This window comes from Arachis hypogaea, chromosome 11, assembly GCF_003086295.3.
Source record: "Arachis hypogaea cultivar Tifrunner chromosome 11, arahy.Tifrunner.gnm2.J5K5, whole genome shotgun sequence".
Taxonomy (NCBI): domain Eukaryota; kingdom Viridiplantae; phylum Streptophyta; class Magnoliopsida; order Fabales; family Fabaceae; genus Arachis; species Arachis hypogaea.
The window spans coordinates 139,401,722-139,429,664 of NC_092046.1; the positions used below are offsets into that span (position 1 = coordinate 139,401,722).

The 27,943-nt window shown below is 32.5% G+C and overlaps 4 protein-coding genes across 4 annotated transcripts; 2 read left to right on the plus strand and 2 right to left on the minus strand.

The window, feature by feature from the left end:
• Nucleotides 1–1,351: 1,351 nt before the first annotated feature.
• LOC112722986 (mediator of RNA polymerase II transcription subunit 33A) lies at nt 1,352–8,105 on the minus strand. Its single transcript, XM_025774199.3, has 12 exons — nt 6,864–8,105; nt 6,665–6,775; nt 6,180–6,521; nt 5,694–6,013; nt 5,504–5,595; nt 5,052–5,412; nt 4,751–4,961; nt 4,420–4,534; nt 4,156–4,317; nt 3,414–4,071; nt 2,982–3,188; nt 1,352–2,813 (listed from the first exon to the last, which is right to left on the minus strand). The coding sequence occupies exons 1-12, from the start codon at nt 7,139–7,141 to the stop codon at nt 1,696–1,698; spliced, it is 3,975 nt and encodes a 1,324-aa protein (XP_025629984.1). The 5' UTR covers nt 7,142–8,105; the 3' UTR covers nt 1,352–1,695.
• Nucleotides 8,106–8,641: 536 nt separating this feature from the next.
• On the minus strand, nt 8,642–12,081 carry LOC112722987 (ribonucleoside-diphosphate reductase small chain A). Its single transcript, XM_025774201.3, has 9 exons — nt 11,641–12,081; nt 11,084–11,244; nt 10,719–10,767; nt 10,511–10,637; nt 9,889–9,954; nt 9,659–9,775; nt 9,361–9,523; nt 9,172–9,242; nt 8,642–9,057 (listed from the first exon to the last, which is right to left on the minus strand). The coding sequence occupies exons 1-9, from the start codon at nt 11,807–11,809 to the stop codon at nt 8,943–8,945; spliced, it is 1,038 nt and encodes a 345-aa protein (XP_025629986.1). The 5' UTR covers nt 11,810–12,081; the 3' UTR covers nt 8,642–8,942.
• A 5,913-nt stretch (nt 12,082–17,994) lies between these two features.
• On the plus strand, nt 17,995–20,598 carry LOC112722988 (endo-1,3;1,4-beta-D-glucanase). Its single transcript, XM_025774202.3, has 7 exons — nt 17,995–18,395; nt 18,812–18,833; nt 19,312–19,438; nt 19,742–19,832; nt 19,937–20,026; nt 20,112–20,212; nt 20,301–20,598. The coding sequence occupies exons 1-7, from the start codon at nt 18,248–18,250 to the stop codon at nt 20,439–20,441; spliced, it is 720 nt and encodes a 239-aa protein (XP_025629987.1). The 5' UTR covers nt 17,995–18,247; the 3' UTR covers nt 20,442–20,598.
• A 4,334-nt stretch (nt 20,599–24,932) lies between these two features.
• On the plus strand, nt 24,933–27,656 carry LOC112722990 (endo-1,3;1,4-beta-D-glucanase). The gene is made up of 7 exons (XM_025774203.3): nt 24,933–25,337; nt 25,798–25,819; nt 26,290–26,416; nt 26,720–26,810; nt 26,915–27,004; nt 27,091–27,191; nt 27,280–27,656. The coding sequence occupies exons 1-7, from the start codon at nt 25,190–25,192 to the stop codon at nt 27,418–27,420; spliced, it is 720 nt and encodes a 239-aa protein (XP_025629988.1). The 5' UTR covers nt 24,933–25,189; the 3' UTR covers nt 27,421–27,656.
• Nucleotides 27,657–27,943: the final 287 nt, after the last annotated feature.

Consider the following 27,943-nt stretch of genomic DNA (forward strand, 5'->3'; position numbering starts at 1 on the left):
TTGAACACAAGCTCGAGCATATTTTCCTCTTTCTGCAAGCTTAGTAGCCAAATCTACTTTCACCGGAATCCCTATTGCAGAAGCAATTCGCAGCATTGCTTGTTCCTGGTAGCACCAAATTGGAAGTCCCGAGACTCGAATCCATACCAGCGTTGATCCAAAGGATTTTTCGCATGGCCTAAAATCCACATCCCATGGCTTTACTGCAACATAGTGACCGTCTATCAACCACGGGCCACCAAGAATGACTTTCTCACGATCCGCAGCAATATCAAATTTAACCAAAAAATACCCAAACCCCACATCCAACAAATCAAACCCTCCTTTGATGCGCCATACTATCCGAAGCTTATGCATGAGAGCCGTGTAGCCATAATGCTTATCCAGCACCTTGATCACGATGGCTTCCTTATAAGGTTCAGCTAGACAACTCTTTGCCTCCTTGGTAAAATTGACACTTGGTGGACGAGAATCACCCTGCTTACCTGTCACCGTCGCGATACCATCCCCAGATAAAGACCCTACTAATGCAAAGGCCTTAGACTTTTCTGCACCAATGACTTTATCTCTAAAAGAGACCTTGGATGGCTTTTCTAACCCCTCTCGAGAAGAACCCTCCTTAACACCGGATACACACCCACCCACGCTCTCCCCTTATCTCTTCCGATGGCATGGCCATCTTCCTCACTGTGTTTCACCCTCAACCGTTCGCCCCCGCTCTCTCCTTCTCTCATTCTCCTTGAGTACGGAGTACGTACTCTTTCTCTGCTAGGTTTTTTTTTATGATCTATCTAATTTAGATCACGATTTGAAAATTATTTATAATTTATTTATTATTTTATATTTTTTATTTCAAAACAGTTTTTTCGGTTAAATCATGGTTGAATCGGTTGAACCAGTAAACCAGTGAACCAGTAACTAAAACGGTTCGATGACCGATTCGGTTCTCAGAACCTTGGTAAATTGTGTACTAGTAGTAAATCGAATTAACTAGCATTAAAATGGTTAATTCAAATTTCGAATTCAATGAATTCGATTTATTTAAATATATGAAACACTACTAATTCGAATCTGTTTAATTCGATTTAATACTAGAAGACCTAATTTAAATTCATTGAATTCAATTTATATAAATATATGAATGAATACATACATATAACGTTAGAACTTTTGTGTAATATTAGTATGTGTTTGGTTTATACATGTATTTTATTCATAAATATATCTATTTAAAATCCGATCTCTAACGTTATTTTTTTAGAATATATATTTAACATTTGTTTATTTTTGTCACATTTCGAAAATTTATTTATGTTAATATCATTTTTGAAATTTTTGTCAAGATGCAAACTTTTATGGTTGTTTACTCTTACAAATTATTCAATAAAACTGATAGAGGTTACATCGAAGGTCACAATCCAGTTACTTACATATACGAGGTTGTCATAGCGTTTAAGGTGGTATGTAGTTACGCCCCTGCTAACTAGTAGAAAGTTCATCATCAATGCCATATGAAAACAACTGATCCTCCTTTTCTTCTTTACCTTAAAATCCTCGTCCATTTTAATTTCCATTCTAATGGCGATGTTTTCCAACAATACCACTGCTCTGAAAACAAAATTTTAGATATGCACAACTTGTTTAATAATACGCTAACATAATACAAGGAGGCACTAAAGTGGCAACATAAGTAGTTCAGATTTCACTGTCAATGATAAGCTCTGCTGCAATGCTCATTGTCCCAATCCCACCACAACCCAATAAGGCTAGAGCAAGTTCTTCCTCATACAGTTGCCTCAGCCCATTGCTTAGTCTCTTTAACACATCTACATCCACTTCTAGCACCCAAATTGGCGTGCAACCGATCATCAGGCTCACAAACCCAGACACATAGGCTCGCCAAGTAGCCGAATCACACCCGAGCGATATCTTACCATCAAGTGCACTTGCCAGAAACTCCATGTGGATGCCTAATATGTGTGGACGTCGCTTTGAAGCAGATGAAGATGAATCAACCCCCCAGGCAAAAGCCCCGCAAAGTACTGCAAAGTAAGCAAGTGCATACCCACCAAGCATTGCAACCATTCCATCTGATTTCTCTTCCATCTGAGATCGGTGAACAGATATAAACCATGAAGGAAGAGTTTCTTTCATTAGTAGTTGAACCAGCATTAACCCTCCTGATAACCACACTAGAGAAGCTGCTAGGGAAGCTGCAAGCTTCACCTGGGTCATCGATGCAGCAAGTGAAACCTGTCCATATTTTGTGCCACCTTTGGTTGCTTTCAACTTTTCCAATTTTTCCCTTGGAAGGCCACTGGATACAATTTCCCTCACCGAGTGCATCAAGATTGAGAGAATCTCTTCAGTCAGGAACACGACATCTCTAACTGATCGATAGACACGTAGATAGAGAATCCCGGGAGCTACAGGGCAAATCCCTCCACATAAATGGGATTTAAATCCATGGCCAAGGAGAGCTCCAACACCACCATTGGATGATAAAGGATAGCTGTTCATACCAAGGGTAGCTGTGAAGCAGCTTTTAAGGAGTTGGACAACTGCGTCAGTGTTGTGGAGGAAAACAGTTCTTGATGCCGAGAAGATAAGGAAGTCAGTCCAACGTTTTGCCTTTTGTGTCCACAAGGAACCCACAATTGGCATGCAAGGCCATGGACAACTTGCAGCAAGGGACTCGAGTGCTGGGCCAGCTAAATTAAGAAAACGCTCCGCAGCTCTGTCTAGTTTGTAGGTAATAGTAAGGCTCACAAAGGCAGCCAAGGGCAGTGGAAGCGTGGCAGGAGAGCTTCCTCCTGCAAGCATGAATAAAGAATACATTTCATAAACACCAATTGGATATATTTAATCAGCACAAGAAGGATGAAATATGAATTGTATTGATACAGATTGTAATTAAAAATATGTTGGTACTTCGCATCTTGAGAAAGCATTTAGAATATACTAGGATCAGACGAGTGAACCTGGAGCTAGACTTGGCACATGAACACCAGTTGCAGCTACAATTTTCTTGATCTCTTCCTCAACAATCAGTAGATTTGCAGCAGGACTTGGCCAATCTGTTCCATTCATAAATACTGGTTTCCAAACGCCACGAGTTACTTCTGCAGAGAAGTAACTTACTATGGAGGCCAGAGATGCAGGAAGAAAATCAGCTAAATCTTTAAGCCCTGACATTAAGGAGAGCATTATGCTACTATGACACTGTTGCATGCATCAAGGAACATCTACTTGAATATTGCTTAATCTGATTTTAGAGGCCAAATATAGGGAAGTTTTGACGAGTTTTGGCAAATTTTTAAGGTTTGGAAACAGATTATCTTCCGTAACATAGAAGAGATATTTTAAAACGTATTTGGTGTGTTCCCTTGGATTTATTTGATTAAAACACATACCTATTGCTAACTCACGTGGAGATAGTCTTCCATGTGCACACGCAGTGAGAGCGGCATCAACTACAAAGGGAATTGCTTCCAGAATATCCCAAGCAGGCAATTTTGGCCTTAAAGAGGCATCATCATTCCCAGGTCCAGAAGAGCTACTGCTTCCGGATATTGTAATTGAATTCTGGTTTCCTCTATTAATCTTTTTGGTCATCATGTTAAGTAGCCCTTCAACAATCTGATGAAAAGGGGTTCCATGGACAAGACCCGAGAGTGTTGAAGCTATACACGCTTGATGCTGCCGATACCAGGCTTTCAATTTAGGAAAAGAGTCAACAAATACAGAATCTGGTGATGATAAACTTGCAATTGTTGACAGTCTCATTCGATTTCTATCGTTGTGGACACTACTGGTCGACATTAAGTGGGAGTTTCGTACCAATAATAGGTATTCAGGAGTTAATTGAGAACCAACAGTTGGTACATCTCCAATTCCATGTTCAAGAGGAGGACGATCAAACCTCCACAGTCTCAAAAGAAGAATGAATGCATTGGAAAACACAGCATGAGCAGATATTTCTTCCCCTGATGTTAGTTTCCATGAGACATTAGGGACACAAGACCCAAAAACTTCACAGATTGGCATCAAGGAACATGCAAGCGTTGGAACCTGATTGGTGATTTGCACATTGCATTAGTTCAAATCAATATAATTTCATAAAATCTTTCATTGCGGAATATAAATTCAACTTACCAAGCCATGTAGTGAAAATATTTGAACACAATCAACAGGTGCAATTCCAACTATTACTACGTTTATCAGCCGAGCATAATTAATCAAATGATTATATCCTTCAGTGTTCTCAGCTGGCTTTGATGGAGATAATAACCTGATGATAAACTGAACAGTGTGTTCCTGCATGAAATAGAGAGCTAATTGCGTTGAAGAGGATTACATAAAAATAAAATAAAATATTAAATGCTAGTAGAATAGTTAAGTAGTCTTCAACTTTAATACCTGTATATTCCATCCCCGAATTAGTGATGCCCCGCAAAGAATGGAAGCAGCAAATATCTTTTCATCTTCTGATCCTCCGGTTGCAACTTTGAATATTTTCTCCAATTCTGCTAAGCTTCCATCAAATCCAGTAGCGTAATTTCAGTTGCTTTACCTTTTTGGTAAATTTACAAATAAGAGCATCTGACATACCTGGCTTCAGGAAAGAGAAAGAGGCAAAGAGCAACTGAAGACCAGGCCATGATTTTTGTGTGGAAAAAAAAAAAAAAAAAAAAAACTAAAAGCTAACCACTAACGAACACCTAAATATGAAGCAGAATGCGTATATTACCTTGAAGCAGGACTTGAAACCAGAGCATTTGCCATCACTGAGGTAAGAGGTGCTCCCTTCATAAATGATGCCCACCCAGGTACTTGAGCTTGCATGCACTGAGGCAATTGATTGATTCGTCCATTCACATAACCTGGCCATAAATATGCAGATGTGTCGAGTAGGCCGCGAGCAATGCATGCCTCAACTATCAGATGATGCATGTTTCCAGCTGAAAAAGAGAACATTGTTAAAAACTTTATCTAAGATCCGGACATAATATTCCTTTTCCTGATTGATACTGAAAGCAAATATCTCTTACAACAGTCAATAGGCATCTCCTTCATCCCAAGGCAATCAAAATATGCACTTCCTGGTGTGATTCCAGAAACAAATAGCATTGCTTTTGCAGCAGCTTGGTTAGCATAAGCAACAACAGATTGAGGTGGAGTGAGCAAGCTATGATAATTGCTTAAAACCTGTAGACTTGATACTAAATCATTGCGACACTTTCCAGGTACCCTTTCCTCTTTCCATTGATCGGTAGGTCCAGTCTCTGTTTCATCAACTGGTGTCCTTTCCTCCTCCTCAATAAGATCAGCAATAACAATAGGTATAATACCCAAGAGCATGCATAAGCGAGTATCAAGACGAGGCATAGGACCCTCAATAGGCTCCCTTTCCTGGAATCATGTAAAAAAACAAAAACCTCATAAAGGGAGTAGCCCAAAACTTCAGTTATAAACAAACTGGTTACCAGAGGAGGAGTTCTACCCTCTGCACAAGACGAAGAGCTGCTAACCAAAGACCTAAAAATGTGTCATGCCAAGACGTGCCATTTATTGCTCGTAGTGTCCTTACCAAACCTACGAAGAATACATTCATCTAGTAAGTACCTGTTTAAAAGTAAAAGAGATGGCATCTGACAATTCAATCATATTTCCATGGTCAAACCCAGTCATACCACTAATTATTTCGATACCACTTGTTGTGCTAACTTGATAGCCATCCATGGCATCTTCCAGTACCAGATCAAGAGGAATCCAAATAGCAGAATGACTAGCACCATGGCAGAGTGAAGCAGAGGAAGAAAGATATTCAAAACCCATGACTGCATGGAACTTTTGCTGTGAACTTGTTTTGCATTCTCTAGTCAACACCATATACTTATCTGAAGTCAATTGCAAAAATGCTTCAGGACTCAAAGTTCCTGAATTCCTCAATGCTGATGAATTTGCTGCCAGGAGCTGCAGACGCTGAACAAAGCTAAACCAGTGTGCAGGCCTGAAAAAATTAGCAGAAAGATGTTGTTGAGCTGATACGACTTCAGAAGAGCCAGAAATTCTAGTCTTCACTGAAATAGTTTCATAAAGGATAATAAACAAGAGCAGTGGAAATTCATGAACTACATACGTTGAGGAAAGCCAATATAACAGGGACAAACACTCACAAGTTACGACGAGCCAAGCAAAGAATCCTTGAAGATACTTTGTCCTGCATAAATTTCCCAATAATCTCAACAGCCGCAAGAGTATTTGCATTTTGCAACTGTTCATGAAACTCAGTCTTCTTAGTGCTATAATTTTCATGCCATTCCATTTCTTGGTACAGTGCTCCCCATCTGGACTTCTTTTCAGGAGTGAGTTCCAGCAATCCCTCGTCATCCAACGATGCATCAAGCAGCTGCCAAACAATCGAGAAAACTAATTCAACCACGAGAACTCCAGGCTCACTTTGTGAAGTTCCAAATATTTGCGAAAGATGAAGAACATCATCAATAGATTTCATGATCCTGCCCAAATCAGAAAGAGAGAGGTACATAAACTAATACATCACCAAACGCCATAACAGATCCTATCATTAATTATACATAACTAACTAAACAAAGACATGAAGAAGACATATGAAAAAAAAAAAAAAAGGAAGGTTGGTTACTTTGGATAATTCGGTGTGTTAATGTGAGATTTAAGTTGAAAAGCATGTCTTCTGAGAAGTTCCAAGTAGAGTCTATAGGCGGCAGGTTGAGAGCGTCTACATGGAATAACCCTGCAAAAACACCGATAAATCAATCAATAATTTACATGAGATGGTCATATTATATCAGAATATCAGATACACACAATAAGAGAGAAACCTGAGAGATAGAAGAGAGAGAAGGAAAATCGGTGGAACGAAGTTGAGAAGAAGGGCTTTTTCTAGAAACTTCCAGAGAATTGGAACATTGTTGTCCCAGCATATGTAGGAGACTAGCACCTCCGCCAGCTCCAAGGAGGGGAGGGACTCTCCAGCCGCCTTCAGATTTGAATACACCTCAACCGCCCACAGCACCGCATCGGTCTCCTTTTTCTGCGCCGCCTTCGTCACCTCCACCACCACCTCTCCCCACGGCCTCATTCCTCCGCAAACCTCCATCCTTTGCCCATTCAGTAGTATAATTGCTACTATTATTACTATGTAAGGTTCCAAGATTCACTTTTAGTGTGTGGATCGGTTGTTTCATATGAGTGTTCATGTACTAGAAACAAAAGAAAAGTCAGCTTCCCCGTGGAATTAAATTACTACTTTGGCCTTCCAATGAGGAGAGAAAGAATCGTGGTTTGGGGATAAGGACAGAGAGTAAGATTCAAAGCGATTGGATCTCCACACTGTAGATGGAGGCCGAGGAGTATTTGCGTGGGGCCCACTTAACACTGTCAACCCAAGTGTACTATCATAAGGAATTTGCAGAGGTATATATAGCAGGGTGGTTGAACTTTTGAGGCGATGACATTTTGCAACGAACCATGTTTGTTGGGTTAGGTAGAGATGATGACTGCAGCACTATATAGCACTACTCACTCAGGTCACGTGGGTCCCACATTTTTGCCTGCCTTTTGTTCCACTATCGGAACTTGAAGCATCTCCCCAATCTTCATCCCCCTTCTCTGTGTATGCGGCTTATGATTGAATTGGTGGTAGGTAAAGTACAAGTGCCTTTTAATTGATTCCTATGCCATGTGCTTCACTACTGTTTGATCAAGCAAACAGTTACATGATATGGTTCTACCCCTAGTGCAATCAAACATAGATGTTGTGCTATATCCAGTAATAAGTGAGCTGTGAACCACATAATTACATTACAAAATTAAAATATTTCTGTAGGATTGTTTTCATGAACACTAACGTCGTTATCTGAAGTGGGATAATAATAACTTTGTACACTCGGTAATGCTAATCATAAGAAATAAGAATTGAGAAATAAATCGACTTGGTCTGTGCTTGTTTGTGGAGAAAAGCCCCCACCATTGGCAAGTGGTTTCTTTGATGGTCGTCATTTACAATTTTGCACATTCGCTTGGAATCAGTGAATCACGCCACCAACTCTACTTTCATCAATAGTTAGGCCTTCCTAATACTTCTTTAAATACCAATTAGATTAGTCAAACTAGTGTTAATTTGTTAAACAACTTAGCTTAATGTTTGTAGTTTATCGCTTTTCTTTTGTGTGATCGCAATTCTGCTCCTACAAGTAAGCATTAAGATGCACTTTCGTTATGAATAAATTAATTGTATAAGTTGTTTTAACAGGAAATAGTTTATATATATATATATATATATATATATATATATATATATATATATTATTTTTATATTAAAATAATCAAATCTGTGATAACAAAATTTGTTTATAATAGTATAATAATTTTTTTTTATAAAATATCAAATATGTATAATGAGAATGACTAATTAATAACTACTTTTTAATATACAAGTTAATTTTTATATAGGTAAACTAGAAGACAATACTATCAAAAGAAAAGTATTATTTATAGACAAAAGAACTATATACATCAAATTCTAACTGCTATTCTGGTGTACATGCAATAAACTCCGATCATTTCCAGAAAATTATAGAGAAAAAAACAAATCTAATAAAATCCTAAAAAGTAATTTGTATATTTGTCGTTCCCAGTTAAGAGAGTCATGTTAACAATGGAAGCCAGGAATATCTGTATTCATGGCCGTGTTTGCAACCACTAGAAATATTACATTCCATTGAACAATAGAACTAAACATATTATACAAGTGACCTGATTTAAGGTAGACCTACCAACTAGCTCGCTAGGAACAATTTGCATGTGTGGACTAAAATGTTGCTCAAAAAACGACAAAAAATTCTGATGCCCAATTCAACATCTTCCTACTAATTGAAGCAGTAACAGAACAAGCATGATTAGAAGTCCTCGTCAAGCTTGAAAACAAAGTTCTTCCCACTATCTTGGAGGCTTGACATTACAGATGCCTTCTGATAATCACCCACTCTTCTCTCAAAGAAGTTAGTCTTTCCTCTGCACGATCAAGTGAAAAAATTAAGATAAACATCTCAATCAACCAAGAAAAGCTGGAAAGCTTAAAGCAATAGTAGTGCAAGAATTAAGAAACCATATCTACTAAATACTCACTGCAGGGAAATAAACTCCATCCAATCAAAGGGATTGTCCACATTGTACTTTTTCTCGTACCCCAAGGCAACCTGAAACGGCAAAAAGAAAAGCGATTAACCACCTTAGGACAGGGAAGTGGGGGAGAGAATCAACTTCCCTTCCCATCTTACCCAGTCAAAGTGAAACTGAAACTTTAGTATATCATACCAATAGCCTGTCTGCAACAAATTTTATGTACTGACTCATGAGCTCTGAGTTCATTCCAATCAATGCACAAGGCAGGGCATCGCACACAAACTCGGTTTCGATTTCAACAGCATCATCTACAAGCTTATGAACCTTTTCAGAATCTAGCTGCTTCCGTAACAAACTGCAGAAAATTGAAGTCAACAGACTAATCAATGTCCCACCAATGCCTTATCAATCCTCCAAATCAAATGTATTCTAGTAATAGATAACATACATTGTTCTATATAGAAATATCAATGAAGAAAGTCAGCATTACCTGTACAGAAGGCAAGCAAAGTCACAATGAAGCCCCTCATCTCTAGATATTAGCTCATTTGAAAATGTCAAACCTGGCATTAATCCTCTCTTTTTAAGCCAGAATATAGCACAGAAGCTGAAAGCAAAACCAGAGAGCGGAAAAAAAAAATTAGGCGAAATGTAGGACAAGACCATTATAAATCACATTAAAGAAGCTTGATTAGTTTTTCTTTTTCTTGAGGTGACTACCTTCCAGAGAAAAATATCCCTTCAACACATGCAAAAGCAACAAGTCTCTCTGCAAATGAATGAGAACTGTGGCACATGCATTGCAACAAGTTAGGAGAAAGCAATTTCTATGTTCCCTTAGAAGAGACAGAAAAAACTAACAAAGATCACATAACTACAATACATAACAGAAGTACCGAAGTTACTAAGACTATTAAGACATTAACAACAAACAATTCTGCACAAGAAGTACTATATTCTTTCCTTTCCTATTTCTTTTTTATCTTTCAATTTAAAACTAAAAGCAGGAAAGTTGACTAAAATCCAGGAAATTATTCTGGCTCAAACATTCATGACCCATCCTTTTGTTGTGCGGGCCAGCCTCTGCTGGCTCAATGAATGGCAATGGTATAGTAGACCAGCAAAAAAGAAATGGCCCAAATGCACCAACCATGTCTGACAAACCTGGCTTTAATCACTATTTGGGCCTGACAGGCTCACCAATTGACCAATCAAATTTTCTAGACATGGCCCGGTTTTAACAGGTTCATTCTCTTAACAGCCGTATCAGTCATGTTATTCAGAGTGCAATTAGATTAACTTTCACCTATGATGAATAATACCAAAGAAAATAAAAAATCACCTATGAATCCAATTTACTGCCCATGCTGCTTTCCTTGCAACACAAGGAAGATTTTCAATTGCATTGAATAGTCTATGCTTCTCTTTTGAATCTTTAATATATGTCTCCAACAGCAAGCTGTACATCTCTGTGAAAACAAACCTCATATCAGGCAGAAAGTAGATATTATGTTAAGGAAGAAAAGAAGACATCAAGTACATATCTATACCAGAATGAATATTTTCCATTGCTATTTGAAACCCATAGAATGCCCGAGCCTGCCAATAATTATATTCTTATGGTTAAATGCTAATGAAGTGGCAGCAGCAAAAGAAAAAAGAGAATCATAATTCAAGGAACAAATAGTTAAAAGACATTACTTACCTCTTGTTTCTCAGAAGAAAAAACATAAACGAAAAAGCCTTCGTAACAAAGAACATTAAATGAAAAATTGAAAGAAAAAGTTATGTTACATAAAAAGTAGTATCAGAACTAAAGCATAAAGTAGTATTTGAACAGATAATCACAATTCACAAACAAGAACTTCTTCATAACTTCAAGGGCAGAGTCCATCCAACAAACTTAAAATATTACCTCTGGAATCTGAACATCATTCAGAAACCTTGCGGCCAAATTCTCCAATACAATTCCATCAGATGCAGCGAAAAAAGCTAGGACATGAGTTATGAAGTGCTTCTCAGAATCCGACAAAGTTTCCCAATGTTGCACGTCATAGGACAGATCAACCTCTTCGGCTGTCAAATTATTTACAAGCTATGTAAGAAGACACCATATTCCGGAGATAGTATGAAACATATTGCATAATAAATCAATCATATTTATTCTTTTGGATGACCATTTGGTTGTGAAATGTGAAAATTGATAACTTCTTGCCGATGTAAAATACCTAATTACTCATGTATTGTTGGTCCCAAAGGTAAACGCAAAATTAATCAAGGCAAGAAATGAGATTACTCTAATTTGTAAGAATATAAGCCCCATTCACCATGTGTAAAAGTTTCCAGACTACAATCACCGGTGTACGGGAAATAAAAAAGTTCAAAGAGAGAAATCATTACTACAAGAATTGCAGGGAAAACAAAGAAAATGAAGTTAAGAAGTGGAATAGAAGGTGAAGAAAGTGTACGGACCGGTCCAGAAACTGGCTTCGGCCTTCTTATACATCTCCCAGAGTTGCTTGTACCGAATGGGGAACATACAAAACCGCTGCGTTTGTTCCTTCAGTATGGGTTCCTGTTCCTGTTCTTGTTCTTGTTCCTGTTTTGTTGGTTTGTCGGCTACGTTATCCAAAGACCCCATTGTTGAAGAGAAGAGAAGAAAAGAAAGGATAATATGAGGGTAAACCCTACAAAAACCCTTATATCTGTATGACCGTAACTAACGCGAAGGAAGGGTACTAGCTACTAGGCATGGAATGGAATAGGAACAGAACACTACCTATAATCTGTGAACTATGATTGCTACTTTCAGTTTTGTTCCTTTTCATCCATCTTTATACTTTTTTGTTCTCCTCTGCTCATCACCTAATACGACGACGTTTACCTTTCTGAGCCTCTCATTTCTTCCAATTTGTTACCCTACCCTACCCAGCTACCCTTTCATTTTCATTTCTTTTGTTTTTTCCCATAATATGTTTTTTAAAAAAATTACCATGAATAATAAAATTTTTACTGAATTATCTGTGATAAGTTTATATACTAGTAATTCACTCTTTTGTTTGTTGTGTATAAAATTAATAAAAATAAAACTAATTGAAATAGTAAGTAACTCAATTTAATTGAGAGGGTTTGGATTCAAGTACTGAAAATAAAAAAAATATATTTTATATAAATAAAGAAAGATGTTTTGGAAAAAAATTTGACATCAATCCATTTTATATTCCTATTATATTTACTAGCGGCTCAACAGGCACTATCGTGACTGTTCAGCCGCTTTTCTATTGTTTTTAAGAAATTAATTTTACTTTTTTTGTTAATATATCATTTACTCTTTAAATTTATTAGATAAGTATTTTTTATTTTAATATTGATGTGATCTTATTTATATCATATTTTATTAAAATTAAAATTACTATAAAAAATCTTTAAAATGTTAAATTATAAAAACTCACAATAAAGAGGTATATATATATTATCAGAAAAAATATAATTTAAAAAATAATGATAATAACATTATCCTGATTCAAAAAGAGTATATATAAACTAAAATACATATTAATTATTTATAAAAGATAATGTCTACATAAATATCATGGATATTCATATTTGTCTTTATCTTTTTCTAGTGGTAGGTCAAAATATGGATCTAAATATGAGAAAGCCTTCATTTTTTTATAAATAGTAAAAAATAGAAGTAATGAGAATGCTTTTTTTTTTTTAAATATCAAACTCTAAGAATAATTAATAAGCAAAATAGGAGAGTATAAAAATCATTCATAATTCATCATATATCTCCTTATCGATAACTTCTCAATTCTTGAAAAATTGTCAGATTTATTGATCATATAAATAACTATATAAACATTTCAAGATTATTAGTTAAAAATTATGCGTAACAAAATCAAAATAAAAATTTAAAAATATTAGTTACAAATTAACTATTTATAAACGTTATTAAGTTTAATTATTTATTTTTAATTGTAGTTAATTTGAGGTCGAGATAAAAATTTATATTCAAAAGACTCTTTATCTTCATACATAATTTCAATTGTTAAAAAATATTTTATTTTTCTTTTTAATTTTATATTTAATTTTTTAAATTTTCTTTAATTTCATTAATTTTTTAAAATTATTAATTTATATTTTTATTATATCCTCTTACTATATTAAACACTATTCTTTCTCTTACTATTATTCTCTAAACACATACTTGTCATTGTCTCATCGCCATTATTATATTTTTTTGTTCTCTTTTCTCATTTTTTCCTTCTCCTTCCACCTTCTTGTCACCCGATCGTAATTAATTATCACCAAGTATTATTATCGCAACTTTTAATCTTGTCTATTACTTTGATTTATAATCATCTATTCTGTTAACATTTATGAGTTGTTGAAATTTCGTTAAAAGAAGTAAGACATAAAGCATTTAAAATTTTTACCCAAATTATCAAATTAACTTTTAGAATGTATAAATTTATAAATTTAAATTAAATAAGATATTAAACAAATTTATTATGTTGTTATTATGTGTAACATAATCAAAATTAAAATTTAGAAATATTTTTTACAAATTTACTATTTATTAAGTTTAGTTATTTATTTTTAATAGTATTTAATTTGAAGCTAAGATAAAAATTTATATTTAAAACACTATTTATCTTCGTGTATAATTCTAATTGATAAAAAATATTTTAATTTTTTTATTTTATATTTAATCTTATAAATTATCTTTAACTTTGTTATTTTTTAAAATTATTAATTTATATTTTTATTATATCCCCTTACTATATCAAACAATATTCTTTCTCCTACTATTATTCTCTATACACATACTTGTAATTGTCTCATCGTCATTATTATATTACCTTGTTCTTCTTTTTCTTTTTTTTCTTCTCCTTCCACCTTCTCTTAACCCGACCGTAATTAATTATCACCAAGTATTATTATCGCAACTTTTAATCTTGTCTATCACTTTGATTTATAATCATCTATTCTATTAATTTTTATGAGTTGTTGAAGTTTTGTTAAAAGAAGTAAGACATAAAGCATTTAAATTTTCTTTTCAAATTATCAAAATTTGATGTCAGTAATCCCAAAAAAATAATCTCAAAATATGTTATTTTTAACTAAAATAATAAAAAATAATACATAATTGTATGTTTTTTAATTAATAATTAAAAATTAAGTTGCAATTTAATATAGTACCTTAGGACAAAAGGTAATCATTGCTATTCATGTTTGACTGCTACTATTTAAGTTTCACATTTATTTTATTGTGCATATTAATTAAAGTGTATTTTATTATTTTATTTTACATGTTTTGAAATAATGCCACTGTATTATAAGGATGAGATTAATTTTTATAATCTAAAGCAAATCTTTTTATTATTTTGCTTGTCATTTGAATACTATCCATTTAAAATAGTTACTTAAAGTGAAACACTATATAAAGAGAGATAGAAAATTTTTAGATTTATGGTTTTAGTATGCTTCTTATTAATTCTCACATAATATACTCAAATTTAATAGTTTTGATGGTGGTGAATTTTTATAATTAATTAAAAAATTTTAACTTTTCCTTTCTCTCTGTCTCTCTCTACGATTTTGAACAAACTCAATTTTATTATTAAATAGTTTTTTAAGTTCAGAATATTTTTAACTTTTTACATAATAATTAAACTTAATAAATTACTAAAATTTAAACCTATATTCTCTTGAACTACTTATTGATCATATAATTCGAATCGTTTAAACGAAAGATCATTAGGCCTTAAAATTTTCAAAGTAAAAGAATAATATAATAAAATAAATTAAAAAACCTAATAAAATAAAATAGTTAAAAAATAGAATATATATATATATATATATATATATATATATAGAAAAATAATAAATTAAAACTTACATGGCTCATGAGATAGAAAAATAAAGAGAAGAAAATAATCATAACATAGTTCTTATCTTATTACATTTAAATGTTATATGTCAATCTAATAATTAATAAAAAATAATATCATCAAATGTAAAATAGATTAAAAATAAAAAAGAGATTAATAAAATCAATTAACAAAATTTTTATCTTAGGTCGCCAGATTATTTGAAAAATCAATTAACAAAGTTCTTATATTACTACATTTATTGTGTTATCTGTCGAACTAATAATCAATAAAAAATAATATTATCCAATGTAAAATAGATTACAAATAAAAAAAAAAGAAATTAACAAAATATGTGTGAGAATTTTTCATTCTACCATTGGTAGGTGTAGGTTTTTTTTATCTTTTATATGTTAATTATGTGACAAATGAATAATATTAAATTAATTAATTTTCTTGAAATACAATTTAGGAAATTAATAAATGTCAAACATACTACTCTATATAACTAAATATCAAATCCAGTACTTAGATAGTTTAGGAAATTAACATATTAATGTTTTGAACAAATCTTTGATAAGTGTGAACTTTCTTGCGTCCTATATATATGCCAATCAAATAACTTAGCCAATATACAAAATAAATAATATTGTAGTAGACAAAATTAATAATTTAATTTAGTTTCAAAGTAAATATTTATGTATTCAAATTTTGAATATAATACTCTACATAATCAATATTTTAGAAAATTAAAAAAAGATTATTGCAAAGCAATTAAAAAAAATAACAAAATATTTATGAAATTTTCATTCATTGATAGTCAAAGGCATATAAAAAAATATAAAAACAGATATCAAATAAAAAGAAATGATTTTCTTTCTGCATCAAATTGATAAGACTAAACAAATTATTTCTTTTTACATTAAATTGATAAAAACAAAAGGAGATATAGTACTATTTTCATATGTCAAAAGTTGGGAATAAATTAAAAAGGCAGAGAAATGACTGAAAATACAGATTAGATAAGTAAATTAAAGAGAAGAAGAGATATAAGTGAATGTTACAAGTAAAAGTAATAACTGCCAAATCGAAGGAAATTTGCAACTACAGAAAGACAATGGAAGAGGATGGAGGCGAGAGTGTTGAAAAAAGGAGAATAACAGAACAGAAAGAAAAATATAGAAAAGTAAAAACCAAACTGCAGTGGATGGAGGCAATGGAAGATGTGCTATTATAGTTATAGAAGTAACAAAACTGTTTTCATTTTAGTAGGAAGTTATTGGATTTTTCAAAAAAAATTTATGTCTATTTTGTCCTTATAATTTGCTTTATGAAATAGTTTATTGTAAGGTTAATATAGTCCAAAAAAATTGGACACCAAAGTTATGGTCAACTCTCTGTATTGGATTTATATATTGTTATAGTCAAAAGTTGGGAATAAATTAAAAAGGCATGTGTTATTATAGTTATAGAAGTAACAAAACTGTTTTCATTTTAGTGGAAAGTTATTGGATTTTTCAAAAAAAAATTTATGTCTATTTTGTCCTTATAATTTGATTTATGAAATAGTTTATTGTAGGGTTAATATAGTCCAAAGAAATTGGACACCAAAATTATGGTCAACTCTCAGTATTGACTTTATATATTGTTATAAAAAATATAATGGTATATATATTTTTTATGTACAATCATATAAAATAATTTATACAATAACTAATCATGTATTATTTTTATATTATGATAAACTGTATATATTTATATATGTTATTTTGTATAAAAAATACTAGATAATCCCTCTCTCTTATAATCTAGTGGATTTATTTTACCCACCAATTGTATCATTGTTACATTGGTTCAATTCAGCTAAAAATGGTGTAAATGTGCAATCACATAACATTACTTTATTCTTTTTCAAAATATTTTTTCTACTATTTTAAGTTCATTAAAAAAATTAACCTATTTAGACAATACCCTTGTCTAGATTCACACCGCATGAATTTTAAAAAACAACATACATTTATTTTGAAAAAGAAGTAGATATTTTGAGCAATAACTAGTCAACTATTTGATTGAGTGCGACTACTCAACAATTGGAAAGTAAAATAGAATTGAAAATTAGTCATTTTTTATATTCTTTACAAAGAATTTAGCTAATACATATGTTAGAAACATACGTTAAGATTATAACTAGTGAAATAAAATATTTTAAATTTTTTGTTTTGATAAATATAAAATAATTATGTTGTTGTTCTGTAAGGTTGTATTGACAAAGACACTAAACAGAAATATAAAATTTAGTATTTTTATATTGTATTTGATAATAAAATAAAATAAATTATAAAAATTTAATTTTTTTATTTAAAATTTTTAATTTTTTAAGAAGAAAAATATAATAATAAAAAATTAATAAAAATAATAAAAAAATAAAAAATAAAATATATTTCTGTGATTCTGTTCTAGAATAAAAAATAATTTTTTTAATACTGCAGAGACACATAAAATAAATGACCTTTCAAAACAAACAAGTTCCATTCCTATCCTTCGATATCGGCAATATTAAGAATTCAAAATACTGGCAGAACTGACTTTTCAAAAAACCAATAACATTTATGGAAATTAAATGGTAAGGAGTCCGTACACGTACAATAATGCACATGCAAATTTAAAAATTTAAAAAAAATAATAATAAATAAATTTCTAAAAATTTATATTTTAGATAAATTAATTTAAAAAAATATTAATAATTTTTTTAAAATAATAAATCTAAATAAATTAGTTTAAATTAAGACTTTTTATTTTAATTATAAAAATTAATTTAAAAATAATATATCTATATTTATTATATTAAAAAATTTTATTAATATTTTTTTAAAAATTAATTTATCTAAAATATAAATTTTCAAAAAGACTTATTTGTCATTTTATTCTTCCTATTAAATATCCATTAAATGTTTTTCACTTTTACTCATCAAACATAAGGTTGAAAGTTGAGAGAAGCAACCAATTTATAACTTTTAAGTGCTATGGATAAAAACCATGTGTGTTTTGTCTACTACTACTGCTGCTGATAATCTACTACTAGTAGTGTTAGGTACCGATTAATGGTGATTTTGGTTGGTGGTGGTGACAATATATATAGATAGTGAACTACTTAGTTTACTACTCAACACAAAATCAAACTAAAATAAAGAGAGAAAAAAAAAATGGCAGGTGCAGAGTGCTGCTCAAACCCTCCTACCCTGAACCCAAATGCAGGAATAGGCCATGTTGAAAAGTTTGCTGGTCTTGATTCCTATCTCACCGGCTCTTCTCACTCCAACCTCGCAGTTCTTCTCATCTCCGATGTTTTTGGTTCGTGCTTCCTACCATCACATCCTTTCACTTTCCATCTATGCATTTTTGAGTGCGTTGACTTTTTGGGTGTGGTTGGATTTCATCATATGCTTGTCTTTAAATCATTATGAATATGTGTAACTTTATAACCCCCCATAGACTTTGTGGAATTTAGTTTAAAAATCAGTTTCTTTAAGGGTTTGACTATGCAGGGTTGCCCAAGTCACTAATTAGTTCTTTATAAACTCTTCGATTTGAAAGTTCTGAAGAAATATTTCGGTCTGAGGTTTCTCATTGTGACATTGAGTTCACAGCATAATACGTTAATAAACCAATTTGTCTTTCAGGCTATGTAGCATAAATTTATTGCTGGTGTTAAACATTTTATATGTATAAATTCTACACTCACTTCAAATGTTTCATTTGTCTTTCAGGGTATGAAGCACCAAATCTAAGGTATGGCCACTTCTCATGTTTGTTTTATGAAGCTAATTTACTAACTTTTAATAGAATGATTCAAGAAATTAAATTATTGTTTATGGATTTGCTTTGACAAATTCAAAGTAATAAACCATGTTGATCATAAGGAAGGATACTATGTTGATAACTTGATATTCACACTACTTGTCCTTTTAAAACAAAAATCGACAGATTGGCATAATAGTATAGATCCATGGTTTGTGAAAGATATGCTGTACATGTTATGTTAGATTGTAATATTCTTCACACATTATATAATCAATTGGTTTTTGGTACAGTGGTAGTGGTTGTTTATCCTTTCACTTAAAATTTCTGAAGGTTTTGATAAATTATACCACCAATAGAAGCAGGAGGCTAATCTGATTCGATCTGCTCTTATTGTCAATTATCTCTGTTTCCATCTCAATGTGTTCCTGTCCTAAATAAATAACATTGTTCATCTTTTGTTGTTTAGGAAGCTTGCAGACAAGATTGCGGCTTCTGGTTACTATGTGGTTGTTCCGGACTTCTTTTATGGTGAACCCTATGATCCTCGGAATACTAACACACCTATAGAAGAGTGGCTAAAAGATCATGGAACGGTTAGTTCTTTTCAATGATTTAACATTATTTCTTTGTTCATAACTTTCTTTATTGAAGAAAAGTTTGTATTATTAGTATCATCATTTAATTCAAATTTGAACTTAGATAACTCTGATTTTGGAGGATATGTGACTGAGTATTACACTATTACTTAGTTACTTAATCTTATTATAACTTGAAATTGGCTTGCCATAGTACCACTGTTATGGCTGGTTCATAGTCTTAATGCTAAGTATCTCAGATCGGCTATATATACCCAAGTTGTGACACCTTTGATGCTTAGCTATTCTATTATGTATTAGGATAAAGGTTTTGAAGATGCAAAACCCGTTGTTGAAGCCTTAAAAAGTAAAGGTATCTCTGCTATTGGTGCAGTTGGTTTTTGTTGGGGTGGTGAGTGCCTCTTATTATGATCCTTATTGGTGGTTGGATTTAAAGCTATCGACACAGCTAAGTTAACACTGAACTCACACTATATGTTCTCTTCTTTCTCTCAGCTAAGGTTGTGGTTGAACTTGCAAAACCTAAACTTATCCAAGTTGCTGTGCTGTTACATCCATCATTTGTCACTGTTGAAGATATCAGTGGTATGTATTTCCAATATTGTAATGGCAGACAGATTCTTCTCAATTCTAACTCTTTCACTTAATCATGGCCTTGTTACCTTTTCAGCTGTTGATATTCCAATTGGCATTCTTGGAGCTGAAATAGATCAAATTTCCCCTCCAGAACTTATAAAGAAGTTTGAAGAAGTCCTGAAGGCTAAACCTTGGGTCAGATATGATTTCCTTTCCTTCAATTTGTTGTCAACCAGTGAGACATGTGATGATTGATGAACCTGATTTTATTGGTTTGGTGCAGGTTGACAGTTATGTTAAGGTAGTTCCAAATGTGGCACATGGTTGGACTGTGAGGTATGATCCTCAAGATTCAAAAGCAGTGAAGGATGCTGAGGAGGCTCATCAGTTCGTTTTGGACTGGTTTGCTAAACATCTCAAGTGAGAAATTGTGTCAAGAATATATCACTTATGTTTCTTTGCTTGTTGGACATGAATATTACATTCATCTATCGTTATTAAACACTACTATGATTGTGGAATGAGACTCGAATCCGCGACTTCGGGATGAGTATGGAGAGATTATGTCATTTGAATTATAACTCGTTGGCTGGTGTTTTAAGGATTTTCTAATAATTAATATGGACATAATCATATAATATACATATTTTATACGAAAAATTAATAAAAATAATTAATGTCATATTGATCTTCTCGATAATAAGTAGAATACATAATATTTGTTGCTGACCGCATCCTATGCAAGATTCGATCCTTATTCATTCGATAAGGAAAAATTTAGGAGGCCAGCAACTTTATTAAATTCTGGCCAGTATGTAACCAACAAAAGAAAAATGAGTAATCCCACACTATTGGATGAAATTTCACACCATTAAAAACATCATTGATGATTACTTGATAGCTACAAATCACAAAAGTTGTTGGTCCCTAACACTCCTCCATTCGATAATTATCTGTCGTTATAAATCTCCACTTATTTATAATATGTTCAAGGAGCAGATATTATTAAGAGTTTAATTTTTTTTTTGTGACTTTATTAAGATTTTAATTAATGTGTTACAAGAGCATATGATAAATTATTACTTTATTTTTTTTATAATTTGTTAACTTAATTATACTTATCATACATACTTTGAACTTCTTGTAATGTATATGTATATTATGCAATAGCAATTTTTATTAAAAAACCTATGAACCTTAGCTTTCACCACTTGTGATTATTTTTGGAAATAAAAAAAAAATGAATGAATTAATGAATGGAAGGAATGGAGCGTGGAACCTGCAACTCCACAAGCTGACTGATTAATGGTCTATTTGAAAAGTTTTAAAAGCAATTTTTTGAGCTTTTAACTTATAAAAAGTAGTAGTATTAATGTCTAGTGTAATTTTTAAAATTAAATTGTAATTTTCTAAGAAGTTATTTAGGAGTTTATAGAGAAATTAAAACAAATGACTTTTCTTATAATACTATTACTTTTTATCACATTTTTATAAAATAAGCATTTTTACGTACTATTTGGATCAATAGAAATCAAAAGAAAAGAAAATGCAAGGAAGGAAAACAGATGGAGAACTTCATTTTCCATTGATTGGATGAGAATGGAAATTGGAAGGAAAGGAAAAAGAGTGGCGTGGGACCCATCCCCAAATTTTCCTTCCAAACTTGCAATGAAAATGGATGACAATTCTAAAATGATAGACAAATTACCAATTTATCTATGGTGTTAACATTAAAAGCAAAAGAAAAATGAAGGATATTAACGTAATTTTATTTGGTTATGATTTTTTTTTTCTATTTTTTTCACTCATTTTCTCTTCATCCAAATAACATAAAAAAAAATTAATTTTTTCTCTCATTTTCTTTCTTTTTATTTTCTTTCCTTCTATTTTCTTTTTTCTCATTTTTCATCTTCCATCCAAACAAAGTGTTAAAACTAAAAATCTAAATACAAAATAACTTATTTATAAATTACTTTTAATATAGTCATTTATTATTTAAACTATTTTTTTAAAAAGAATTTAATTAACCTGTCTACCAGAGGAACAAAAACAATTTGATTATGATCCTTTATTAAGCAACCAATACAGCAAGTATAAAAAAAAAGCCGCCTGAATAGTGTCCACAGTAGAAAATCCAAATCCAAATCAAGTATAATAAAAGTAGCACAATGTGCGTAATGAATTCCCTCTTTTTTTTTAATTTTTTTGTAAAGTGTATTTAAAAAAAAAACTCAATACAAAAAAGTAAAGCAGGTAAAAACTAAAAATAAAACACAAAAAACTACAATAAAATAGGATATAATTCATTGTCATCTCTAGCATTGTTATCAATAATTAGACGAATCAATACCACACCATTTTTTAACTCAAAAACAGCGTACTCTTAATTCCATCAACACCTACTTTTGAGTTTTGGAATACTCTACTATTATGTTCTAATTAAATGTTCTAAATAACCTATTTTTTTTACTTAGAGTTACGACTAGGCACTCCAATCCAACTCTCAAAAAATCCTTTGACAGTTTTCGGAATAACTCAAACTCTATCAGCAAACAAGTGCATCACACCTGCCACGTAAACTTACAGCCAAGAAATAAATGATGCACAAATTCTATATCTTTTTTACATAAGAACTCCGCTAGGAAGACAATGAGAAATCTTGACAATCTGTACAAGGGGTTGGTTATTTAGCCCAATAAGAGTGAAACCACTCCACAAATTACCCTAAATTCAAAAAGTCCCATTCAATTTTTTCACATCCAAATCCTAATTACAAACAGTTTTCACCCCCCAAATCCTTCTTCCTCTCGAAATGGCAGCCACCCCGTCCTTCTTCACTGACCATCCAACCCTCAGCGGCGTTTAGCTTCGACTCCAGTCCATCTGCCTCTCTTGCGCGCGTGTGTCTCCAAGCAGCCAACAGCTTGGACGGACGCCTCCTTCCCGTCGCGAGTCTCCGTGTCATCCGCCGGCCGCCCGCGTGGAGGCAAGCCATCGTCATTTTGGTCGCGTGTCCTCGGTGCCTGGCTCGCCGCTCTCTCTCGCGTCGGTACCCAGCCTGGTGGTCAAGTCCTGCCTCCGCCGCTCTAGCATCGCAGATCGCCGCGCTCGTGGATGCTGAACAGCTCGGCCCCTTGCTACAACGACACCCACCCCCAGACGTTGTCGACCTGCTACCAAAGGTTAGTTGCTGAATATGTTTAATTGATGAATTTGGTTTTACTTGTAACTAGATGTTCATGCCAAGAATTTGTTTTCTCTCTTCTTTAACACCTCTGATTTGATTCTGCTCTCTTTTACAATCTAGTCGCCGTCGACTCTCTCCACCCCGCAAATGTGCTGGATGTTCAATTCATTAGGTATGTAGATGGTTTATTTTAATTCTTAATTCGATGGTTATTTTGTTCGATTCAATTTAAGTATATACAATTAACAAATGTTGAATGGTCATTTCACTAGGTAGCCGGATGATTATTTTAATAACTACGTGGATGGTTGTTTGATGACGATTTCACGACGATAACGAGGGAGGGGGCTATAGGGGTAGCTTCCGGTTGGGGAGGAAGAGTGATTTGGGAGTGAAATACTTGAAGAAGTTAAATCACATGCGAAGAGGGAGAGTTTGCCATACACGTAACTGCCATTGTTGCAAAAAAATTTTTTAATTCAAAATAGAAAATTATTAAAAATTAATTAAATTAATTATCATGTGATCTTAATTCTTTTTATTTCTATTGTATACTAAATTTATTATCTCTTTATATTTTTTTGTTTACACAAAATACAAATATTATTATTACGAAGAATAAAAATGTGATTTTTTATCATATTTTTTTAATAAGTGAGACAAAAAAATATGTAAAAAAAAGTATTAAATAATGAAAAATCAAACTTTGCACACAAAAATGGTGAGGATCAATTTTTTGCAATAGTGTTGTCAGAATATATTAGGATCAATTATGATTCATTAGAATTATTTAGTATATTTAAATATTTATTATAGAATATTACGTCTTTATTATTATGATTCTCTTAATACCTATAAATATCCTATTATGTTGTATCATTTCAGACAACTTGAACACACTCAATTATACACAAATTCTTTTTTCAGTTTAGTCTCTTGTTTCTAACATGATATTTAAACCATGGTATTCTCCTTGAGGATGATATTTCTTTTGGTGAAATCACCGTATTTTTCATATTTTTTCTATGTCATTTTTTTTCCTTCTCTTTTGTCAATACTTTGATATTTTTTCACTTAACCGATTATCTCATTCAGTACTTACTTATTCTCATGGAGAAATCATATATTTTTCGTCACCTTCAGATAGTTTGCCATCTCTTTACACTTTGTCACTTTTTTAGCAGTTTTTTGGCAGTTGGCCACTCTTTCGGCAGTTCCGTCTGTGTTTTCTTGTGTCAGTTCTGTTTGCGTTTCTTTGTGGCAGTTCCGTTTGCGCTTTCTTCAGACAGCGACAGTTTCGTCTGCGCTTCCTTCAGACAACAGCAGTTCCGTGTTTGCTTCCTTCAGACAGTTCCGTCTGCACCCGTTCTATCCGTTTATGCATTTTTTTTATTTCGTTATTTTAAATAAGTTTCAAACTCAAAGTTGTCATCGTCACAAAAAAAACTCAAGTTGTCATGAGTTTGAGGGGATGTCAGAATATATTATGAACAATTAGCATGTATTAGAATTATTTAGTATATCTGAATATTTATTATAGAATATTATGTTTTTATTATTACGACTCTCTTAGCGCCTATAAATACTCTATTATATTATATTGTATCATTTCAAACAACTTGAATACACTCAATAATAAACAAATCGAGTTTAATCTCTTTTTTTTAACAAGTGCCACGTGTATTCTTTTTGTCTTTTTCATTCACAAACTCACCGAGTTACACCTTCGACCTTTTCGGTTCAAACTAGACAGATCCTACCTCCTCCCTTTTATTTTTATTTTTATAAAGGTCTCTCTTAAGCTGCTAAACATTTACTCAGAGAATTTAAAAAATAAACAAGTATATTCCATTTTATTCTATCTCTGTTTTTAGGTAATCAGTCAAAAATTTTGTAAGCACCAAAAATTTCACCTTCTATAAATAAGTAGATATTAGAATTCAGAACCAGAAAACCCCCTCCAAAATTGAGTGAGCGATAGAACAATGTCAGGCCCAGAGTGCTGCTCAAACCCTCCTACCCTGAACCCAAATGCAGGAATAGGCCATGTTGAAAAGTTTGCTGGTCTTGATTCCTATCTCACCGGCTCTTCTCACTCCAACCTCGCCGTTCTTCTCATCTCCGATGTTTTTGGTTCGTGCTTCCTACCATCACATCCTTTCACTTTCCATCTTTTCCTCTTCTTTTATTGATCTGAACCTTTTGATGACTTTGGTTGCCATCTATGCCTTTTTGAGTGCGTTGACTTCTTGGGTGTGGTTGGATTTCATCATATGCTTGTCTTTAAATTATTATGAATGTGTGTAACTTTATAACCCCCTAGACTTTGTGGAATTTAGTTTAAAAATCAGTTTCTTTAAGGGTTTGACTATGCAGGATTGCCCAAGTCACTAATTAGTTCTTTATAAACTCTTCGATTTGAAAGTTCTGAAGAAATATTTCGGTCTGAGGTTTCTCATTCTGACATTGAGTTCACAGCATAATACGTTAATAAACCATTTTGTCTTTCAGGCAGCATAAATTTATTGCAGGTGTTAAACATTTTATATGTATAAATTCTACACTCACTTCACATGTTTCATTTGTCCTTCAGGGTATGAAGCACCAAATCTAAGGTATGGCCACTTCTCATGTTTGTTTTTTGAAGCTAATTTACTAACTTTTCATAAAATGGTTCAAGAAATTAAATTATTGTTTATGGCTTTGCCTTCACAAATTCAAAGTAATATACCATGTAGATCATAAGGAAGGATACTATGTTGATATTCACACTATGTGTCCTTTTAAAACAAAAATGGACATATTAGCATAATAGTATAGATTCATGGTTTGTGAAAGATATGCTGTGCATGTTATGTTAGATTGTAATATTCTTCATACATTATATAGTCAATTGGTTTTTGGTACAGTGGTAGTGGTTGTTCATCCTTTCACTTAAAATTTCCGAAGGTTTTGATAAATTATACCACCAATAGAAGCAGGAGGCTAATCTGATTCAATCTGCTCTTATTGTCAATTATCTCTGTTTCTATCTCAATGTGTTCCTGTCCTAAATAAATAACATTGTTCATCTTTTGTTGTTTAGGAAGCTTGCAGACAAGATTGCGACTTCTGGTTACTATGTGGTTGTTCCAGACTTCTTTTATGGTGAACCCTTTGATCGTCAGAATACTAACAGACCTATAGGAGAGTGGCTAAAAGATCATGGACAGGTTAGTTCTTTTTAATGATTTAACATTATTTCTTTGTTCATAACTTTCTTTATTGAAGAAAAGTGTGTATTATTAGTATCATCATTTAATTCAAATTTGAACTTAGATAACTCTGATTTTGGAGGATATGTGACTGAGTATTACACTATTACTTAGTTACTTAATCTTATTATAACTTGAAATTGGCTTGCCATACTACCACTGTTATGGCTGGTTTATAATCTTAATGCTAAGTATCTCAGATCGGCTATATATACCCAAGTTGTGACACCTTTGATGCTTAGCTATTCTATTATTTATTAGGATAAAGGTTTTGAAGATGCAAAACCCGTTGTTGAAGCCTTAAAAAGTAAAGGTATCTCTGCTATTGGTGCAGTTGGTTTTTGTTGGGGTGGTGAGTGCCTCTTATTATGATCCTTATTGGTGGTTGGATTTAAAGCTATCGACACAGCTAAGTTAACACTGAACTCACACTATATGTTCTCTTCTTTCTCTCAGCTAAGGTTGTGGTTGAACTTGCAAAACCTAAACTTATCCAAGTTGCTGTGCTGTTACATCCAACATTTGTCACTGTTGAAGATATCAGTGGTATGTATTTCCAATATTGTAATGGCAGACAGATTCTTCTCAATTCTAACTCTTTCACTTAATCGTTGGCCTTGTTACCTTTTCAGCTGTTGATATTCCAATTGGCATTCTTGGAGCTGAAATAGATCAAGTTTCCCCTCCAGAACTTATAAAGAAGTTTGAAGAAGTCCTGAAGGCTAAATCTTGGGTCAGATATGATTTCCTTTCCTTCAATTTGTTGTCAACCAGTGAGACATGTGATGATTGATGAACCTGATTTTATTGGTTTGGTGCAGGTTGACAGTTATGTTAAGGTAGTTCCAAATGTGGCACATGGTTGGACTGTGAGGTATGACCCTCAAGATTCAAAAGCAGTGAAGGATGCTGAGGAGGCTCATCAGTTCGTTTTGGACTGGTTTGCTAAACATCTCAAGTGAGAAATTGTGTCAAGAATATATCACTTATGTTTCTTTGCTTGTTGGACATGAACATTACATTCATCTATCGTTATTAAACACTTCTATGATTGTGGAACGAGACTCGAATCCGCGACTTCGGGATGAGTAGTTATAGCTGGTTGGCTGGTGTTGTAAGGATTTTCTAATAATTAATATGGACATAATCATATAATATACATATTTTATACGAAAATTAATAAAAATAATTAATGTCATATTGATCTTCTCGATAATAAGTAGAATACACAATATTTGTTGCTGACCGCATCCTATGCGAGATTCGATCCTTATTCATTCGTTAATTATCTGTCGTTATAAATCTCTATTTGTTTATGATATGTTCAAGGAGCAGATATTATTAAGAGTTTAATTAATGTGTTACAGGAGCATATGATAAATTATTGCTTAATTTTTTTTATAATTTGTTAACTTAATTATACTTATCATACATACTTTGAACTTCTTGTAATCTATATGTATATTATGCAATAGCAATTTTTAT

What these genes read in the sequence shown, in the direction of transcription:
- LOC112722986 (XM_025774199.3), bottom strand. Translation starts at nt 7,141, where the DNA reads ATGGAGGTTTGCGGAGGAATGAGGCCGTGGGGAGAGGTGGTGGTGGAG. An exon ending in TGCTTGGCTCGTCGTAACTT is followed by an intron (nt 6,014 to 6,179) that starts GTGAGTGTTTGT and finishes TAATTTTTTCAG; the next exon opens with GCCTGCACACTGGTTTAGCT. An exon ending in TCCACGTGAGTTAGCAATAG is followed by an intron (nt 3,189 to 3,413) that starts GTATGTGTTTTA and finishes CCTTAATGTCAG; the next exon opens with GGCTTAAAGATTTAGCTGAT.
- LOC112722987 (XM_025774201.3), bottom strand. Translation starts at nt 11,809, where the DNA reads ATGGGGTCTTTGGATAACGTAGCCGACAAACCAACAAAACAGGAACAA. An exon ending in ATGATGTTCAGATTCCAGAG is followed by an intron (nt 10,768 to 11,083) that starts GTAATATTTTAA and finishes AATTATTGGCAG; the next exon opens with GCTCGGGCATTCTATGGGTT. An exon ending in AATGGAAAATATTCATTCTG is followed by an intron (nt 10,638 to 10,718) that starts GTATAGATATGT and finishes TTGTTTTCACAG; the next exon opens with AGATGTACAGCTTGCTGTTG.
- LOC112722988 (XM_025774202.3), top strand. Translation starts at nt 18,248, where the DNA reads ATGGCAGGTGCAGAGTGCTGCTCAAACCCTCCTACCCTGAACCCAAAT. An exon ending in AGTTGGTTTTTGTTGGGGTG is followed by an intron (nt 19,833 to 19,936) that starts GTGAGTGCCTCT and finishes TCTTTCTCTCAG; the next exon opens with CTAAGGTTGTGGTTGAACTT. An exon ending in CACTGTTGAAGATATCAGTG is followed by an intron (nt 20,027 to 20,111) that starts GTATGTATTTCC and finishes TTACCTTTTCAG; the next exon opens with CTGTTGATATTCCAATTGGC.
- LOC112722990 (XM_025774203.3), top strand. Translation starts at nt 25,190, where the DNA reads ATGTCAGGCCCAGAGTGCTGCTCAAACCCTCCTACCCTGAACCCAAAT. An exon ending in TCTCATCTCCGATGTTTTTG is followed by an intron (nt 25,338 to 25,797) that starts GTTCGTGCTTCC and finishes TTTGTCCTTCAG; the next exon opens with GGTATGAAGCACCAAATCTA. An exon ending in AGTTGGTTTTTGTTGGGGTG is followed by an intron (nt 26,811 to 26,914) that starts GTGAGTGCCTCT and finishes TCTTTCTCTCAG; the next exon opens with CTAAGGTTGTGGTTGAACTT.